The sequence below is a fragment of the Podarcis pityusensis genome (genome assembly GCF_964106645.2).
Source record: "Podarcis pityusensis genome assembly, chromosome: 6".
Taxonomy (NCBI): Eukaryota; Metazoa; Chordata; class Lepidosauria; order Squamata; family Lacertidae; genus Podarcis; species Podarcis pityusensis.
Genome location: NC_138030.1, coordinates 58,568,283 through 58,588,688, shown reverse-complemented (window position 1 = coordinate 58,588,688; position 20,406 = coordinate 58,568,283). Strand labels below are relative to the sequence as shown.

The window sequence follows — 20,406 nt, the reverse complement described above, 5'->3', positions numbered from 1 at the left end:
CAGGGGCGTAGCGTGGGTTGTCAGCACCCGGGGCAAGGCAAGTAATTTGCGCCCCCTAACCCGGGGCAAGGCAAGTAATTTGCGCCCCCTAACCCAGGGCAAGGCAAGTAATTTGCGCCCCCTAACCCCTAACCTGCCGCCGCTGCCAGCTTCTTCTTGCTGCTGCCTGGTCTGGTCTGGTGTGGTTCTCTCCCGCGCTCAGCGCTGCACTGGGTGGCCGCTGCACTGTCCCTCCCCCAGATAGTCCCTCGCTCTCTCTCCGCACCGCACGCCTGGCACCCACCCCCTCCACAGTGGGCGGCGACCCAGCGGCTCCGATCGGATTCGCACAGCCAGCACTGCAGTGAGAGAGAGTGAGCCAGGTAGGGGCAGAGAGCTGCGAGTGCGAGCGCGCCCCCCCCAGATGTTGCGGCCGGTGCGACCGGCCCCCCCTGCACCCCCCATGCTACGCCACTGCTTGTTACAATGACCAGATAATACAGCATGTGGGGGAAATCTGAATAAAAGCCAAATCCCTGTCTCAAGCAAGAACTTCTTTAGAATTTGATACCCTGGAGTTTTGATTTTCTAACATGTGGACAGAATTAAGTTTGCTGACATGCACGCTTGCTTTCAAAGTGGCTTAAGCTACAAAACACAGGTCTGTCAGCACAAAATATTGAACTTCCATAATCTCAGGAGAAAACTCAGAAGAAATGTGGATTTGTGTAAATCAACAGTTTTCACATTAGATAAACTTAACGTTAATTACTTTGACTTGGCTTGTCAGTCTCTTTGATATACAACCACCAGAGCTGGATTGTAGGAATGAAAAATGGATTATTTTGATGGCAAATATTGAGATATTTCCTTGATAGTCATGTAGTCATGTCAATTAGCTGAATTTCCCTACACCGTGCTAGAATCTGGGACTCTCTTTTTTTATTTAGCAGAAAACCTATTTCAGGCCCAGTACCTGTACGTGGGTGCCTGAAGTTAGTGTTGGGGAAAATACCATTAAATAGTATGTGGGAACAAATTCTAGATTAGCTTTCTGCCCTTATTTCTAGTGGGCAATATGAATGGGCTTTCCTTAATATTGTGCCTGCCTTTGTGCCACCCCGTGATTATTTTTCACTTTTAATGGCAATTCTCTGGAAGCTCGCGTTTTCTGATAACTTGCTAAGCATTTTCTTCCACACGCTGCTCCCTGGTAATTCAAGACATACCTCACTTTGCTATAAGCAGACAGAAGGTATCTTAAGTCCTTTGATTTTATCACAAGAACAGCTCAAGCATGTAGCATTTTGTAAGATTCTCATCTCTTTATTAAAGTGCAAATGTCAACCATGGAGTAATAATCACAAACGGTGTGGTACAATAAAAGGGGAGGGGGGAAATCAACACCAAAATAGGTCAGTGAAACTGCAGCCACCCAACCTTCATTTTCTGCTTAAGTTACAAAACTAAATGGGCAGGGAGTACTGCCTTCCCTGCAACACTGTCATATATGCAAAACACTGATCGGTTTTAAGATAATCCAGACTTGCTTTCCTATCAGAACAGGGATTCCAGCTCAGATTGGATTTAGACATGAATGTCTGAGAAGCGAGACCGAATTAAAATTTGAGCCATAAGATTCTTAGGCTTCTCACCCACCCTTGCCAGCTCTTCCAGTCCCCAAAAGACCTTTCCCCTAGCTCCTCTCCAAAACTGAATCCTCTCTACTTTTCAGGCAGAAGTGGTAGCACTTTCTCTCTATTCCTCCTGTACTGATAAACAGCATCCTGGAAGCTCCAGGGAACCATGAAATATATTATTTCTCTCAAGGACCAAAAGGAAAGGGGAAGTTAGTTTCAGGAAAGTGGGTTAGCAGGTAGGGCATCTGGGAACTCTGAAAACTGGCTGGACTGGGAGCATTCTTTTGAGCCCTCAGACTAGCTCTAAATATAATAATTTGGGGCAACAATTGGGAGATCAAAGTTAATCCACAGGTATGTTTGAGAGAGCTTGCCTATCTCTGCTTTTCTCCATTAATGAAGGTTGAGTATCCAGAGTTCATGGCATTGCTCCATAAGAGAAGCTGCACGACACAGGCTTCCCTGCTATTACCCCAGTTACAAGTAGTTCAAGGGCACAGTGGTCAGGTGGCTTGCAGTTTTGTTGTGCACACCGAAGAAGAAAATGCTGCTGGATTTACAAAATATACATACAAAGGTTTCTTAACACAGAAAAACTGGGTTCACTTCCAAAGTAAGAATAAACATACATCATTGGTATTCATTTCAGAGCTTTGTGAGGTTAGGATACATTCACCACTTAGGGAGAAAAATGCATGAATGAACACGGAGACACCAAATAAATAAATTACATAAATAAGTTTGATCAGTTAAGGCATTTTCAGCAGGAGATTCAAGGCTTTTTGAGGGGAGAATATACTTTATCTGAACGCAAGGGTAATCGAGAATTAGAAGATTTAATATTGTGACCAGGTTTCTTGTCTAGCAAATGTGTGTAAAGAAATATTGCTGTTCAATGCATAGAAGACTGCATTTACTAAGGGTTTAAATGCTTAATTTTACAGTAACTTAGAATTTCCACAACCAGAAAAATCAACACATTGCAATTTGCCGCATAGCTTATGACGTTCTTGAGTCAAAGTCACTTGCGTGCAAGTAAGAGAAATTACATTTGGGACATTAATTCTTCCTGAAAGCAACTGTCACTCCTGAAGAGACAAGACAACGTTTTGAACTGAGTAATGGCTTGCCTTTTCTGGCATAGGACCTGCTTTGGAGAAACATCAAAGAAAGGCATAAGAGCATTGACTATTACTTTTTGCTTGTATGCTGACTTGCTTGTAGTGTAAGCCATAGCCTGGTACCTGATCTAGTGTGCATAGAGGAAGTTCTCCTGCCCACAAACGTTTTCTTGCTCACTTCAATGGAAGGGCAGCTTTACATGTACAAAGAGCTGTGCCTGTGGACCTGCTACTGTACTTGCTTTGAAGTGAATGGGGCATCCTTCAGAATCTCCTCCTGTACACTGTACGTAGTGGATTGGGACACACTTTAGCTTCCTATAAAAGCATGCCAAATCTTAATAGCAAACATGTTAAACACTGGATGGGATCAACTTGAAGCCCAAATAAGTCATGGATAACCTGGGGCTGGAGTGGAGAAAAGAAAGGAGTGACAATTTTTTTTTAAAAAAATAGCTGGATAAAAAAAAAATGTTAGGGTAGGTGCTACAGCATTCAGCCCCAAGACCTAGGAAGCTGCCTTATACAGAGTCAGAAAATACTGGCTCAAATAACTGTGTATTAACTACACTGAGTGACAGCAGCTCCGCAGGGCTTCAGTCAGTCATCTTTCCAAACCCTATGCTGGGGATTGACCTCTGGGCCTTTTGCATATAAAAAACATGGGCACAAATACTGACCTATATGGCTCTTCCACAATGGCATCCCAGCTGCTGCTCTACAGGAGGTTTCCAACAAGAAGTTTTATCCCATGCAAATGCAAACACTGAGGCAACGTGAGAACACAGCAAGCACACTTCAAGTATTTAAAAAATCTGCACCTAGGGTACTGAAGGCAGCGCACTAAATGAGTGGAAATGAATCGTTTGTGATTTTTAGCAGCTGATATGAGAAGGCACGGTTTTGTATACTCTAGCTCAGGCTGATCTTCCTCCTGAAAACAATATGCTACCACTGATAATAAACGGCAAATTGCCTAGACTTACTAAGCTACGTCTGTAAATTACGTCATATGACTCAGTGTGTGGTGATGCGAAGAAAGTGGTGAGATTCTACCACAGATGCAGCAGGGACCACTGGGGGAAAATTTGTGCAAGGTTAGTACCCTTACTGGAAACATAGTTTAAAGACTACAGAATTTATGCTGTATTATATTGTGCTATTTTAAATCCTTACTCATTCCAGTGTTCCTTCTAGAAAATAGCTAGTGGTTTCTTATCTGCAACATGTCATTAAACCAGCAGCTGAAAATTGTGCTTTAGTGCTCAGCTTTGCATAAATGCATCTATTCTGCTTGCTCAAATACATATTTGCACGTGTGTGTTGGCTATTTGCATACATTCCCTTGTCTTACTGGAATTAGGCTTGAAAGAAGCCTTCTCTTGTAGTGTGGTGTGTGGATGGTGCCCACAATGATTTGCCCACATGGCAAATGTGTTCACGGACCCCAAAAGGTTAGCACAGCCTTTTTAAGGGCAGAATAGCGATTAGTCTTTAATGTCAGTGATCACTTTGGCAGATGTTTTGAAGCACCTGACACTCAGATGCTTCTAAATTGTAGTTCTAATTCTTGCCACAGTGGAAGTATGACAATGAGGATGTATCCACACGAGATGTGGCTTTTTACTATTGGGAAGCAACGCCTGTGGTGCCAGATCTCGGCCAATGCTCCCAGGTGCGACTGACATTACAAATAATTTATAACCACTCAGAAATACTAATAAAACTATTCTCCGTCTCTAGCCTGTGGTAGTATCAAATTATTTATTTAAAAAGTAGCACTGATTCTTCCTCCGCCCCCAATATTAGTAGTGTCTTTCTTAAAAAGAGGTAAAGTGCAATAAAAGTGCTAAATTTAAAAGTAGCAATTTAAGAATTTATGCCTGTCATATAAGTAAGGGTTAAGAGTTGGCCAAGGAAACCTGTTCCTATACACTATGCATGGGAAATATTTTAACAGCCCAGGAAAAGACAATGACATTCCACTCAACTGGTAGTGGAAATAGTTATATTGCTAACTCTTCCCTAATGCTACCTTTCTTCTCCCAACTATTTCCTTCGGCCAAACTGATAAGCTCCCTATATGGAGTGAGCTTCTGCTTTCAGAGCATTTCAAGATGAAGAACTGGGGGCTAATTCAAAGAAGCAGAATTGCACAGAATATAGCCTGTATTTCATGTATTAGTCATGTGAAGGGGTTCTGTGAGATTAGCCCCTGATACTGCACAGCTTACCCACACTGGCATCCCCACACTGAGCATGGGTGGGGTGCTTGGGGGAGCCTATACATGTAGAGATGTTCGCACAGAGGCTTCCCCACTTACATGCCTTTGTTCAGTGTCTGGGACAGGAAAGCTGTGCAATGTTGGGTGAGCGGGGCCAGCGGTACAGCCTGCTACTCCTTCAGTCAAGGCGAGTCCTTTCCTATGACTGTGTGAAATAAGCCATAGCGCCTCCTAGGAAAATGAATATCCTGCAGTAGTTCAGAACAAACAGGAAACTGAAAAACAGTTTTGATAAAACGATGCTGTAACAATGATGGAGAAGACTTGTTTGGCAAATGTTTTCCTACAGAGGCTTTTGACTAAAGCTGTGCCAACTGTTCTCCCATTATTACTATTTATTTATTTTTAATAACTGTTTATGGCCCCAGTGTAGTTTTTTGGCCCTCTTGTCTTGACTTGGAGCCTATTCTGCTTCCTTTTAGTTTATCGGGAAATTGATATCAAGCCCACTATAAAATTAAACAAACACAGCTAATACTTATTGAGAGAAAAGTGACATAAAAATCTCCCCTCCCAAATGTTACTGCAACATCCACACAATCTATAGCTTTGTCATCCTAAAAGCAAGGTTTTTACCCTTTAAAAATGGTGTGTTATTGCAAATTTAGTAAACCTGATTCCTTCAGCTATCCTGCAGAAAAGGAACAATAAAACACAAGTTATTCCTGCTTTATCAGTGTATCAGTAGAGGTCACAGTCAATTAAGCTTTGGAGGTACATTGAAGCCCTGAGGTCTGGAACAGTATTGTCAAATTTACATTCCAGCTTTCATGAAACAGCACACGGAAGGGATTCTATCCGCTCTTATATTAGAAAGGTAAATTTGGCTGCTGTCCTGTTTTGGGGGGTGGGGGTGTGGGAATAGCCAGCGTCTTTGTCACTAGGAAGAACATTCAAAATGAAATGCAAAACTCAAACAAACTCCTTAGACCTCAAGGGCACTGGCCTGTACCATGCAGGGAACCCCACACGAGGCTGTCAAAATATATTTTGGTCAACGTAATGACAAGTCTGTCTGGTGCAGCCTCCCTCTGTATTATAATTCTTCATTCGGTTGTGATACAATGACCATGAGCACCTGTGATTTGTGGAGTATGAAATACCTTTCTTTCTTTTTGCCTAATGAAACAGCACATTATATTATATTTACCACTGTGAAGGGCTACTTCAGGGCCAACCGTACGCCATTTGTGAAGAAAGTACATCCTGAGATGGCAACCCAATGTTGGGTCAGCATGGCTGATGCACTGCAACATTCAAGACTGATTATCTGCCTGCTGCCCTACTGCAGAATGCACACTACACGCGGTCAGAAAACATTCAAGACACAAAGCTCGTCCCACTGCAGCTCTATGTTGGACTAGCTTTGGCTCAGTCATTAGGAAGAAGGAAAGCGGAAGCTGATGTGTTTATAATTCAACAGAAGTCTGAACAGAGGAAAAGGTCACGGAGGGCAAGGTATGGAAACAATGAGATGCATGTCTTATTTTTAGCAGATGTGAAGAGCTGGTTGGAAGCAACAAGGTGAATTGAGAAAGAAGGGGGCAAAAGGCAACATAACCATGGTTCAAGCACTGAAAGATGTTGACGATCTAACTGTAGAGAGAAAAGGAGCAGACTGGGAAACACTCTTGACTCCTAGTAAATTTTCAGATCTTGGGGATTACAGAAGCCTGACCCAAGTCCCAGACAAAGTACACACCTTGAGGGGTTGAGTCCACTGTGGATTCCTAGTTTTCTCTCTTAGGACATATTAATATGTTTCAAAAGACAATAGGGCCTGGGAGCAACTGGTTCTTCCTGAGCATTGAACGCCTGGTCTTCATCAGTGGGACACAGATTGTCTAGCCTTTATGGCAAGCACAATCTGCCCTGCTCTTGCTCCCATAGCTGGCTGTGTAGCGGAATGCCGACCAGCTGGGCCTTGTGACAAGAAATGCACTCCCGCATCTGAATTTTTAAAAACTTATTTGGTTTGGTTTTTAAGGTCATGGATTAAACATTTTTAAAGCCCTTTTTTATGATTGCCAGTTACATACATTTCAATAGTTTTACAATTATTCAAACATTTCAAAACTCAACTTCCTTCCTCCTCTTTCTGAGATTCCTTAATTTTATTTTTATCATTCCCTGCATTTTCTAAGTTAACTTATTCTTTTACTCATCTACTTTAAATATATACTCTTATGAAACTGCAGGTTATTACAATAATCCTGCCAATGCCCTTATCTGTTTACAATTAAGAAGTCATTTCTTGAAGAGGTTATGCTGATGAAGATCTGTGTTGGAATCAGGATCAAGCAGATATGGTAAAAAAAGAGGAATGAAGCCACAGCAGAAAAAAAAACCCCCAGGCTCAGTCCTGAACGGAGGTCCATTCATCTTGCAAGCCAGGATATTCTTCATTTGATTCTTTACCTTAATGCTCCTAATTTTATCCATTACCCTCTTTCCTGCTGTATTGCTGAATACACTCTCTAATTATCTTGCTTTATGCTGGTGAACAAGGGTGTTATCAAAGGACCTCACTCCTGAAGAAAGATATAATTTTTTTCTCCCCCATCCCACTATTATGAGTTTTACATAGATGGTTACAGCAATCTTTATCTGCTCTACAGCTGCCATGGGGTTAATGATTGCTCCTCATTTAAATATACAGGCCTTGCGCTTTGATATTTCTGGTACAAGGCAGGGGCTGCAATGATTGATGGAAGACTAATAATGTGATTAAGAGCAGGCTGCGCGTATTGCTTATGGGATATAGTAGGTGGTCTGAGCTTAACAAGCCCAGGACAATGAACAGCAGTGAGCACAAAATGGTTATGAAAGGCTGTAGCGGAAAGAATTCCTTTGGAGGGAACAGAAACTCCCAAATGCAAAACTTTAATTAAAGCTGTGAAAAAATGTTGCTGTGGGATGTTTACTAAATGAGATGGTAACCCTGTGCAACCATGTCACAAAAGGCTTTTTCCAGCATTCAAGTGTTGACTTACTGACTTCTAGTGATCACCAGCTAGGAGATTCAGTATCCGAAGAGGGGAGAACAAAGGATACATGCACACACACCCATCTGTCACTTCTGGGCAGCAAGAGAGGAGGCAAGGTGGGTCTGGTACATGCACTGCAGGCATATATTATATGTGTGTGTGTGTGTGTGTGTGTGTATACACACAAAATGGTGTGTCCTTTTGTGCACCTTGTTAGCACTGTTGCTGTATAATTACAGCCTTGCACTCATCTCTTTCATTCTAACAGATTTGTCTTTTGAGGATGTACAGCAGGGGTGGCTAACCCGTAGTCCTCCTTTGTTTGTTTGTTTGTTTGTTTGGGGCAACAGGTCCCCCTCATTCCCAGTCACAGCAATTAGGGCTGGAGTCCAACAACATCTGGAAGGCCTCAGGTTAGCCACCCATGATCTACAACTCTCTACAAGGGAGTGAAACACCCTAGCAGTAATCAAAACTATGTTAAGAGTGTGCAGAATTCAGAAAAGGACTAAATCAAAGGATATACTGGATGGAGAACTGCCTGTGCATTGTTCCTCAATGGTAATACCCGATTCTCTCTCTTATTTTGCCACAATATGACAATAATATAATAGAGTCAGGCCACTGTTGTTGACTATAATGGTCAGCAGAATTTAAATCCTGCTCTCCACTGTTTTAGGAAATTGTGGGTTTTTCCTGATGTGGTGCGTTACTTTACAGAAGTGTGCTTAGAATGGAGGAATGCACTTGTAGGCTGCAGCTGTTCATTCATCTGAACCTATGAGCAGGGAACAAGATTCCTGTTGACTTCTGAACATTCAAAGAGCGCTTCCATGAGGCGGGGAGTGGGCAAGGGAGGGAGAATGTTACACTGCAGCTTGGCCACAGAGGCTTGTCATCAACTGTTTCCTAACCAGAGATGCCTGAGACTAAAACCTGTACATATTTGATATGTGGGATTGAAAACATTCAAAAATTGCACTTCTCATCGAGCTACGGTCCTTCTACAAAAGGTGATTTTACATGTTACAGTAGGTGAAAGAACAGCAAAGGTGAAAATTTCTCCCACATGCGTAAAGTGAAAATCAACCCCGCCAGAAGGATAAAGTATACATTTTCTGAAATCATTTTTTTCAGAATCCTTTGGAGAAATACTCAAGTATTCAGGAACATTATTGCACTGATATGTTTACAATGGCAGGGGCACTGTGGATTCTGTGACTGGAGACATTTTTCAGATTTTTGGCAGACATTGCTGTTTCCTGCATAATTGAAGCTTAGTGTGGCAAGCGATGAGACTGGACAGTGACCAGCTGTTGGACAACGGGCCCAAAGCCCTCCTCCACTGCCTTCTACCTCCACTTCTACCGCAACTTCTAACACAACTATTCCAAATTCCTTGCAAAAAGAATGAAGCAAATTCTGCAATAAGGATTACATAAAATCGAACACATTTGCCTACTTCCCTTAATATACATCATATATTCTGGGTACCAAATCTGGGATTTCTACCTCAAGGATTAGGTTCCTTGCTGCACGTGCCCAAATGATGCTTTGACATGCAGCTTTTGCAAAGAAATCAAGCTTCTGAATGATACCTGTCAGCGAGCCAGCGCCATGATGAGACTGGCACACATTTCAAAGAAATCCATGGTGTGGCTACCGAGACGAGGTGTCACAGAGGTCATGCTCCCGGTCAAGGAGCCCATGAGAGACCCAGGAAGCGACTGGCTATCGGCGGTGGCAGAATCGAGACTCAGCCTCGGTCTGTGCAAGCGGGCTGCGGAGCAGGAGCGCTGAGGTGTAGAAGAGCCTGACCTTTGCTCCACGACATCATCTTGAAGGCACAAACAGAAAACAAAGGTTTTAAACATCTGCTCAGGCTGATAGGAGGCTACTGTTCCTTTCTCCGGCAACTGACTTTGCTCCTATGCTTTATGGCAGCCTCTCATCAGAAGGTGTGGCTTGCAAGAAGAGACTGAGATAAGCTTGATACGCGGAAGACATTTCAGGATACATATAATAAACTATAGCAAAACCCATACAAGCATTGCTCACCCATCTCCCCCATCCTTGGGCCACGGCTCTCTCATATTAAGTTTGGGGAGCGGGAATGAGCCACAAAGTAGGAGTTCCTGTGCCACAAAGATCGCATGAGAAGTTTAGGATCATAAAATTGTAGAGTTGGAAGGGACCCCGAGAGACATTCAGTCCACCTCCCTGCAATGCAGGAATCTCAGCTAAAGCATCCATGACAGATGGCCATCCAACCTCTGCTTTAAAATCTCCAAGGAGAGCCCACCACCTCTCATGGGAGTCTGTTCCACTGCTTAACAGCTCTTGCTGTCAGAAAGTTATTCCTGACGTTTAGTTGGAATCTTGTTTTTTGTAACTTGAATCCATTGGTTTGGTTCTGAGCCTCTGGACCAGGAGAAAACAAGCCATTTCTGCCATCTCCTTCAAACCACACTTTCTCTGCAAACTCTTGACGAGGCAGCCATTGCATCTCCTTTTTGTGCCCTGTACACTGCCGGCTGACTCTCTCTCTTGCTGCATCTTTTTAAATATTCTTGATCAAGTCTAAGACTATCCTTTCACTTTGTTTCAACTGCCTCTCTTGTGTCCCTAAGGTTGTAGCCTATTTCAATGGAATTTACTGCTCTTCAAGCTTCCATCCTGCTGGCTTTAAAAGGACGCTGCTGTTGGACAGCTGCGTTCCATGTGTATTCACTCAGAAGTAAGTCCCACTGTGTTAAATGCGCCTTGCTCCCAACCAAGTATGTATATGACTGGAGCCTAAACTGCACATTAACTTGGGGAAGGGGAATCTGTGGCCTTCCAGATGTTAGATTTGAATCCCCACTAGCCCAGCCATCATAGCCAAAGAGCAGGTGGGAGTTGCAGACTTTTTCTTTGGAATGCACACTTAATAGTTCATATTTGCATCGTTTTAGTGAATATTTAAGGCGCTTTGTAGTTTACTGTAAATCGCTTTGGGATGCCTCTGTATGTGGGAAGCAATTTAGAAATATAATACAGTAAACATATAGAGAGCCACAGATTGACTATCCCATATTTAACTGGGCTGGTGCCAAGGAAGAGACTGCACCGCTTCTGAGTTCTTGGGGGGGGGGGGGAGAACTGATAGTAATTAGCTGAATATACACAAGCTTTGACTGTTGTGTTGAAATGTGTAGCTTTGATTACGAAGAACCTTACGTAAAACAGCTAAGAAAATTGCATAAACATCTACAGTATTATTTTGGACACAATGAATAACTGAAGTGATTCTTAGCTGTAATGAAAGTGAAATTTACTGTACTGTAAGACTGCAATGCCCCCAGTGGCGCAATGGGTCAGTGCATCCAGCTGCTAACCGGAAGGTTGGTGGTTTGAGCCCACCCAGGGATGGCTTTGGGCAGGATTTCTGCATTACATGGGGTTGGACTAGATGACCCTTAGGGTACCTTCCAACTCTACAATTCTATGATTTTATGAATTCTTAACTGGGTAAAAGTCCTATAGGTCTCCATGGGGCTTACTTCTGAGTATGTAAGGGACTGCACTGTAAAAAAAATAATATTGTGTCTCAACTAGTAGCAGCAATTGTAACAATTCTACAGAGGTGGGGAAGAATTTCACTGCAAAAGTTCATTATTTGGAACTCCAAAATGGTTTATGGTCAGAAAAGGTTTGCAACAGAATTATCCATTTAAGGGTTATTGTGAATCCTGCTAGGAGTAGAATTCTCTCTTAACCTACCCAACTGCAATTAAATTGTCACAGTTAAGATTAGAGGTGACAAAAAGATTAAGGTAGTACTGCTGGAACAGCAGTCCTCACTAGGAGATATCATAAAGTAAAATAAAAATAAAAAGAGTAGATGGGGAAAGCGGGTTTAAAAAAACAAGAAAAAAACTTCCTTGGTGCTTGTGGTTTTATTCTACAACATTTCCTGCTTACCATCAATGCTTTTAAAGTCCAAGAGATAGCTGCGGTTGTCAACCTGATAAAGCTGCAAACTCATTTTCACGTAATTTCCCGTCACTGGATTCTTTCTACGGACTCTAAGATGATAGGCATTCACCACCTAAAACATGTAATTGTCTTTCAGGAAAAATGGGTTTATGGCACAGGAGAAACAGTCTTTTTTCTTTCTTTCTTTCTTTCTTTTGCAATTTCACATTTCAAGAAAACAACTCTGCCTTAAGCATAGGCTGGCAGTGCAATTCTATACAGGTTTGCAGGTCAACTGATGGCATTCCAACAAAGGTTTACTCAAGAGTAGACCCACTGAAATTCATGAACATGACTATGTTAGGTCTACTCAGAATAAACCTTAGTTGACTATTACCCTCAGTGTTTTGAAAATATATTTTCAAAAAACTTCATAACCATCTATCATACCCAGAAATGCTTTTTGTGCAAGGATATCAGATGCAGTCCCTCTTTCCACTTCTGGATAATCAAGGTTAGGTTTGTCTCACCTAATACACATTTGTAGACTGGGGGGGGGGGGGGGCAGGCTGGACACCAGTCTAGCCCACTTCAGTTCTGTTCTGTGATGACCCATTTATAGCTACTCCAGTTTATAAGACACCTGGAAATCCTCCCTTCAATACAATGGTTTTGTTCATTCAGGGAATTGCCTTTACCTCCTTGTTACGAAGCATGCGTGAGTTCAGATTAGAAAGGCTCCATTAAATAAATAAATATTTGGCCCTGAAGTCAGCCCCAAAGCAATCACTTGGTTAAATAAGCCTATATGAATAACGGGCCCTAACTACAGACACAGACTTTTAAGTTTTCCAGTAACGCAGCACACAGTATTACTACAAAACGAACAGAAAGGAAGTAAAATGCCAGATCGATCAAGGTGTTCCCTTCTGGGTGACTGTAATTGTGTGTAGGTAGACAGTGGAGTCTCGCCTGCCGGCCCCTCCCCACTGCCCCTTCCCCATCACAGAGGATGGAGCCTATACACATGCACCCAGATCCCCCTTTAGAAACATTTCTCTCCGTCACACCACACTGTTCAGATGGGGCATGAACCTCAGGGGTGTAGCTAGCAGGCTTTCTATTCAGAAAGTCCAAACTGTGCTCCTGTATCGCATGCTAAACCCTTGTTATGTTCAGGCACGAATGGATAACCTGCAACCCTTCGAATGTAGTTGGACTATAAATCCCCTAAGCCCCAGCCAGCATAGCAGGGCCCTTAATGAGCTAGTTAACCCATCCCACTCTCTGATGCTGGTTCTTAGTTTTAAAAGAGACGTTCTCTGAGGGGAAGGCATTCCTGGAAAAGCTCAGGCATGGAACACGGCAGGCTGCTAAAGACTCTCTTCCACCTGTTCCATTCCTTCCTGTGTTTTTCTTCTAAATATCCTTCATGGAAACTCTTCTCAAGCCTTCTTCCCTCCATCATGAAAAGGAGGGTTTTCAACATGAGGAGTCAGGTAATCAGAGCAGCAGTCCTAGTCCTGCCATCCATAATATAATATATAATAATATTTATTATTTATAATCCGCCCATCTGGCTAAGTTTCCCCAGCCACTCTGGGCGGCTCCCAATTGAGTGTTAAAAACAATACAGCATTAAATATGAAAAACTTCCCTAAACAGGGCTGCCTTTTAAAAGATGTCTTTTAAAAATAGGATAGTTGCTTATTTCCTTGATATCTGATGGGAGGGTGTTCCACAGGGTGGACACCACTACCAAGAAGGCCCTCTCTCTGGTTCCCTGTAACCTCACTTCTCACAATGAGGGAACTACCAGAAGGCCCTTGGCGCTGGACCTCAGTGTCTGGGCAGAACGACGGGGGTGAAAACAACTACCGGTACAAGCTTCTCTCCTATTGGGCTTCTAGTTAGCAGGGCTATGTATTAGTGAACGAGAAAACCAACTGTACAAATGCAGAAACTGGCACTGACCACATTATTCGGGGGGGGGCAGTGTCCCACTGACTATTTCTATAAGCTACCAGTTTCTAGTCATTATGGCTCTAACAACAGACAACGTATGGGACAGCTGAATTGCGATGATTAGGAGGCAAGGTTTTCTCTACCTACATAGCTCTGTGCCCTAACAATGACTAGAAGTATTATTCCAAATAAGCAAATTGTTAGATTATTTCAAAATAAGCAAAGACATGCAATTTTGGCTTCGTTTTAAAATGTATAGGTCACAGAATTCTCTTTCCTTGGCATGGAATGTTGGTTCAGTTTGTACAGGATATTGGGAGCACTTTCAAGCATACATACAGAGGATTCACTGAACATTTATTCATTTTAGAACACCTGTACCTTGCTTTTCTCATTCAGCAACAGGCAAAGCAGCCAAGAGAAACAAAGGCTCAAAATGCACACAACAAAACGTAACAGTAACAAAACAATAGCAGCAGGGAAATAATCAACATCTAAGCACGCAGAACAGGCAAGAAGCACAGGTTCCTTAAATTAAAATTTGTATGTATTTATCTTTAGTGCATACGGGGTTTGTTTTTTAAGCAGCTGCTTCAGTAAACATATCGAATGCAGCATATGTCAGTAAGCAAGGCAGCAGAAGACTGAATTTCCATTTCCTACTGAGGGCTTGAAGTTAAATCAGAACAATGAAAGAAAGTGAATCTAATGATGCCTCAACACTAATTCTTGCCCATAAACCACTAGCTCAAAAAGGTGGGGTGGAGGCATACATAGGAAAACAGAAAACCTCACGAAGATAACCATTAATTCCCAAGATCAAGCTCACCCCCCAAATGTGGCTGTAAGTGACGGACATTAAGATTGTGAAATGAAGGCACCTTATGTACAGGAAAATACTGTGGAAACCAGCAACTACCACAATCTTGTGGCAAAAAGAAGACTCAGCTAATACCAAGTTATTTAAGGCAGATTTAAGGGAACAATATTGCATTTTCTCACCTGACCACACGGTTCTTGGATACCATGTAGAAATAACATCTATTTATTAGGAGCTTTCAGTAAGATTATTTACCCAGAAGGGAATTAGCTACTATAATTAGAAATGTGGAGCTCCTGTTATCCCTTCCACTGTGCAAGGCAGAATTATCTGCCTATCCTCAAGCTTAGGAAGCTTAAAAAAGAAAGTATGTCTTCTTCCCCACCCCCTTTAGGTCAGTAATTAAAAATATACATTATTTAACCACTTTGAAGGTGCTAATATTCACAAAGAGGATGATGCAAGAGTAAGCTAATAATAATTAACAATGAGACATGGCGAATACTATCATGGCCATTAGAAGACTGCTCATCTATAGCGCAATTCTAACTCCTAGACACTGATGGCTGGAAGAGGCTAGAATGGCTTTCGGACACTTCACTGCCAGCCACTGAACCAGAGGTTCCAGCTGTGCTGGGCAGAAAGCTGCGGACAGCAGTTGTCCCAGTGGCAGTGAGATGGCCAGATCCAAAGTCCTGCACAGACCCAGAGGGGACCTAACCTCAGGCCCCTCTGCTGCACCAGCCTGGATCTGAAGTACAGAGAAAGTAAGAAAATAAAAAACCATGTGTGTTTCTGTGTGTGTGTGCAGGCCTTCCACCTTGGGCAGTGTGAGCTAGAAAGGCTTGGGTTGCAGTGGTAGATCTGCTGCTCCACTTGTCCTCCTCAACCCCATTTAGGATTGCTATGCCTATTATTATTAATATAGCTGGGGACCTGGAGAGTACCTACTTGTCCATGTTCTGATAGTTGCTGGAGGCCCTCTTCCAGGTGTCCCCACCACCAGGTGAGGCAGGTGGTCACTGGACCTCCTCGTTTGTCGTGCCCCAGTCCTGAAACTGCCTCCCTGGGTAAGTCTGGCCTGGTGCCTATTCTGCTGTCCTTTCTGCACCAGGCGAAGACCTTTACACTCTACCAGGCTGCTAAGCTTTTAACTCTTGAATCTTCCTGCTCGCTTTATCCACTGTTTAAATTCCGTAAATATTTCTTGTGCATTTTACTTGTCCTGTTCTCTTGATCTAAGCTGCTCTGAGAATTATTATATTGAGGGGGCAGCATTTGAATGCATTAGCAAATACATAAGCAAAGCCAGTTAACTGAAAACTTACCGGAGGTATTAATTAATTAATGCATTATTAAATATGATTAATAATGAATGCACAATTAATTAATGCATTGTTTAATCTGAATGTCATTTAATGCCAAAATAGGCTTCTAAGTTGTTTACTAAGTATAAAAAAACCTGGTATGCAGATAGTAAAATATAAACTTCCATTATCAAACGTTGAATAGCATTCAAAGCATTCGTATTCCTTACCTTCCACTCAAAATCTAGCTGTTTCATAGCACGGTACACTTCAGCCATGATGTCATAAGGCCTGCTTTGACTCCGTATTCCTAAATGCCACTTGGCTTTTTTCACAGTCAACGGCTTTGGCTTAGTGGTATTCAGTGCATCCAAGGGACACTTTCCTTTGGGAGTATCTGCTACGAGAGGAGGCATCCGTTCCGGGTGGGGCTTCACCCCCGGAGGGATGTGCATAGTGTCATCCATGAAAGAGCCAGTGGGAGGGCTGGAAGCAAGGTAGAACTCACTGGCTTGGTTCATGATTCTCCGATTGTCAATAATAAGGTGATAAGCAACAGCAAGCTGGTCTTGAGGATCCCCACTGTACAGGCTGGTCATCACCTCTGACTCAGTGCACTCGAATTTTTCACAAACTTCCCGCACGGCATCGTCGTCGATAACATTGGCGTCGTAAGAAGGATCCTCTGGAAACAAGTAACTGGGCAGTTCTTGTTTGAACCACTCGTGTTCTCTAAAAGGAATTGTTTCTCTAATGAATAATAATACTGTTTATGCAACATCCTAGATCTGACCCATCATAAAAGACCAAGCATGGCACTAAAATGTTAAATGATAAGTGTCAAGCTGGTGTATGTATTCCTGTTTAACCCTTCTGAGTTCAAAGGGCTGAGGTTTCGAAATGCACTCCTCTGAGAAACTACGGACCCCAAGAGTTTAGCAGGAGTAAAACAAGCTGATTAAAGGAAGAACTATAAATTATTTGTCCCTTACAGCACATGGTGTAGTGACCTATGTGCTATAAGGGACAAAGCAGTCTCAACAACATTCTTTAGTCATATACTACACTGCATGTTCTCACAATGGCACCCAAGGCTTCAGGATATGGCATTCCTGGTGATATTGGGATGAGCTGGAAACAGGAGATGAAAGAAACACAGACAATGCTATGGTGGGTTGTAATTTTGGACCATATAAATAGTTTGACATGACTTCCGGGTTGGCGCCATCGCCGAATGGCGGACTCCCTCCGAGCTCCGGAGGGAGTCTGCTCGGCAGGGGCTGGGTCTTACCGCGCCGGCGACGCGGGGACCCTCAAAAACCACGGGCATGGAGCCCGTGGACATGGGGACTCGGCTGGCACCGTTAGCGCCCTCCCGACTCGTGAAGGAGCCTTTTTAAAGGCTTCGGATCGGGTGCCGGGGAGTGGCGTGGTGCTTTGAGTCCATTGCTTCCCCTGCCGAGCGCAGCCGCATGCCATTCGACGGAGAGCGCTGACTTCTTCCATTGGAAATTCGGACTATCAACAACAACCCGTGAGTAATTGGGAAACCGGGTACAAAAGGAGAAAAAAAGAAATTTTTTTTGGATTCGGCACGAGCGGGGGGGATTTAAAAAGGAAGTCAGTCCCCCCCCCGATTGTAAACATTCTAAAACAAGGACTGGGTAACCAAGATCGAAAGAGAAGTTTATTGCTGACAAAAATCATTAATTCCACGAAGGGAAATTACAAGAATTGTGCTGGAGGAGAAGAGTGGAGGGTGAGAGGGAAAATGCAACCCCCCCTGGGAACCGGGGCGATTCGTAGAACCTGGCGAAGAGAGACGGAGACTTTGACAGCTGTCAAAGTAGCTGTCAAAGCTGGAGAATATAAAGAGGACTTTGTTACAAGGACTTTGCTGGCTAATTCTGTTATAATTTGACACAATATGGATATAAACTGTCGGAAAATAAGGAACAACAATTTGACTTTTGGATTAGAGGATATAAAGTTACTACAATCCCCCTAGAGGGGTTTTGGGACATTACAAGTGGTCGTATGTGGAAAATCACTCTGGGATTCGCACAGGACTTATCTTCTGGGAAAGCTGCAAAGCTGACATAGTATTTTGTCTACAGAGGTGTTTACATTAAAAGGAGACAATAGAATTTTCTATTGAAGAAAGGAAGGGACTGGACGTAAGTTTTTGTTCCTGAACAACAAACCTCTGTAGAGATACCAGATTTCGGAATAAGAAAGTTTTAGCAGCTGAACAAGACAAGAAACCTGAGAAAGTAAGGAATAAAAAGAACAAAGGACTAACTACGACACGGAAAGAATAATGGGAGGAGCAGCAAAGACCAAGGAAATTAAAGGCATCTATTAGACTGGATTTTTGAAGTTAAACATTATTAAAATAAACAAATTAAAAGAAAACCGGCAAGGTGGAATGGGAAAAATCTGGCCATGGACTTGAGATCTCCAGGCTGACAACATATAGACTGATGGACATGTGGAATTCAAACCGGGGAAGGGAAGGGGGAGTTTTGGAATCCAAAGGCTAATGTAACCATCTTTCTGAACATTCTTATATTTTTTATCTTCTATTTCTTTATATAACTTTTGTATACCATGGTATTTTGATTTGGCATGTTTAAAAAAAAGGGAATTCGTGGAAGGAAATTGGGGTTGATCTTGGGGAAAAATCTTTTTTCTTTATCTGTTAATGATGAGGGATGATGATAAAATTGTATAATTTAAATTGGTTAATGGGTTAAACATATTAAGTTTTAAACTGGGAGTGAGAGCTTGTGGAACCAAATTAATGAAAGGGGAATACAGTCGGGGGGGGGGGAGGAGGGAGTCTTAGAAAGAAGATAACGAAAGTAAGGCTCTAAATGTATTCTATCTTTTCTTTTCTGTTATTTTTCTATATTATTGGAAATTCTAATAAATATGATTTAAAAAAAAAAAAATAAATAGTTTGACATGTACTGCTTAGTTGAGGGATTTTGGCCATCCTTGTGACACTTCTGATTATTCAAATGCTCTTGCTATTTCAACAACTGAGGTTGCATTAGGTGATGTTTCATCTTGCTTTCTCCCAGTCACTCCTTATGAAATACTGTAAAGAACATAGCAATAAAGAGAACGTAGCAATAATGTAAGCTGGTTAGATTAGATGTTTTCAAGCCTGTCAGCTCCGTTCCCTGTTCAGCCAATTTCTTTTTTTTATTATTATTATTTCTAAAGGACATATTGGCTGATTTTCTCTGATGATCTTCTCAGAGACCATCAAAAAAATATTAGTAAGGGACGAGTTGTAATTTTGGCACCAGACCTTACCGGATGTCCTTGATGGTTGCTCGTTTGAGTGGATCCACCTGCAGCATGTGCATAAGGAGGGTGGCAACTGAACGGTTGAGGTATTCGGGAATGTAGAAGACACCTCCACGGATCTTTTTAAAGAGGGTTGGGACATGCTCATCGTCAAAAGGAAGAGTCCCACAGAGGAGAGCATAGAGAATAACACCACAGCTCCAGATATCAACCTCTGGGCCAGCATACAATCTGAACAAAAGGAAGGTGCCATTAACCAGTTCCTTAAGACACTGCAGTATCTTGCCTGAAGTTCCAAAGGACACCCTAAGTAGCTGGGAGAGGGAAAAAGGAAGCAATGCTAAACAGTCGCCTTGAATCCAAGTGACAATTGGAAGAGCATCTGATTACAATAACATCCTCCCTGAACTTTGTTCATAGCCTGTTCACCATTCCGGAACTGCTCAAGCCTCTTCTCTTTGATTGCTCTCCCCTACATTCTCCAAAAATCCTTAACATTTCTCTCGAGTGTTGCTTAGAAGTGTCCACTCTCTTTGGACTTGCCTTGGTGCAGTCAACAGAAATAACCTCGGTGGTCAATTCCTGCTATCTACTTTAAATCCTTTTGGTGCTATTGTTTCTTGCTTAAAAACAAACTGTGCAACCAGAAGGACAGAACGCTGCCATACGAACATTACCTAAGCACATATAAATGACCATGAACTATTCAGCTATATGAATGAATCCCATGTCAAAAACATGCCTCTGATCAAAAGGGTATCCATTGGTCTTTAATGTTCTACCTTCCAGAGATGACTTCTGGTGCTGCATAGTTGGGCGAGCCACAGCTGGTTCGCAGGAATTCGCCATCTGACATCATGTTGGACAGTCCTAAAAGGTTGTGGAGGGGAGAGAGAAAGAGAGACTCATTTGTTGGCATTGCTAGAAGAGAGAGAAGGGTGTTTGTGTGTGAAATAGCAAGGGAGGCAGAAGGGAAAGATATAGATTAAAAAAGGCTCTTAGAACTCTGTTGCATTATTTGCTTAAG

The 20,406-nt window shown here is 42.5% G+C and overlaps 1 protein-coding gene across 2 annotated transcripts in view; it reads right to left on the bottom strand.

The window, feature by feature from the left end:
* PRKAA2 (protein kinase AMP-activated catalytic subunit alpha 2) overlaps window positions 1–20,406 on the bottom strand; it is a 63,374-nt gene that overhangs the window by 30,738 nt on the left and 12,230 nt on the right. Inside the window, exons 5-9 of one of the 2 annotated variants that reach the window (XM_081011822.1) lie at window positions 20,162–20,249; window positions 19,386–19,610; window positions 16,292–16,793; window positions 11,976–12,102; window positions 9,611–9,849 (exon numbers count right to left, since the gene is read on the bottom strand). In XM_081011822.1, coding sequence (XP_080867948.1) covers window positions 9,614–9,849; window positions 11,976–12,102; window positions 16,292–16,793; window positions 19,386–19,610; window positions 20,162–20,249 — 1,178 coding nt within the window. In that variant the 3' untranslated portion in view covers window positions 9,611–9,613. Of the gene's footprint in view, window positions 1–1,729; window positions 9,850–11,975; window positions 12,103–16,291; window positions 16,794–19,385; window positions 19,611–20,161; window positions 20,250–20,406 lie in introns of those variants that run through there. The other variant, XM_081011821.1, reaches the window with a different exon arrangement.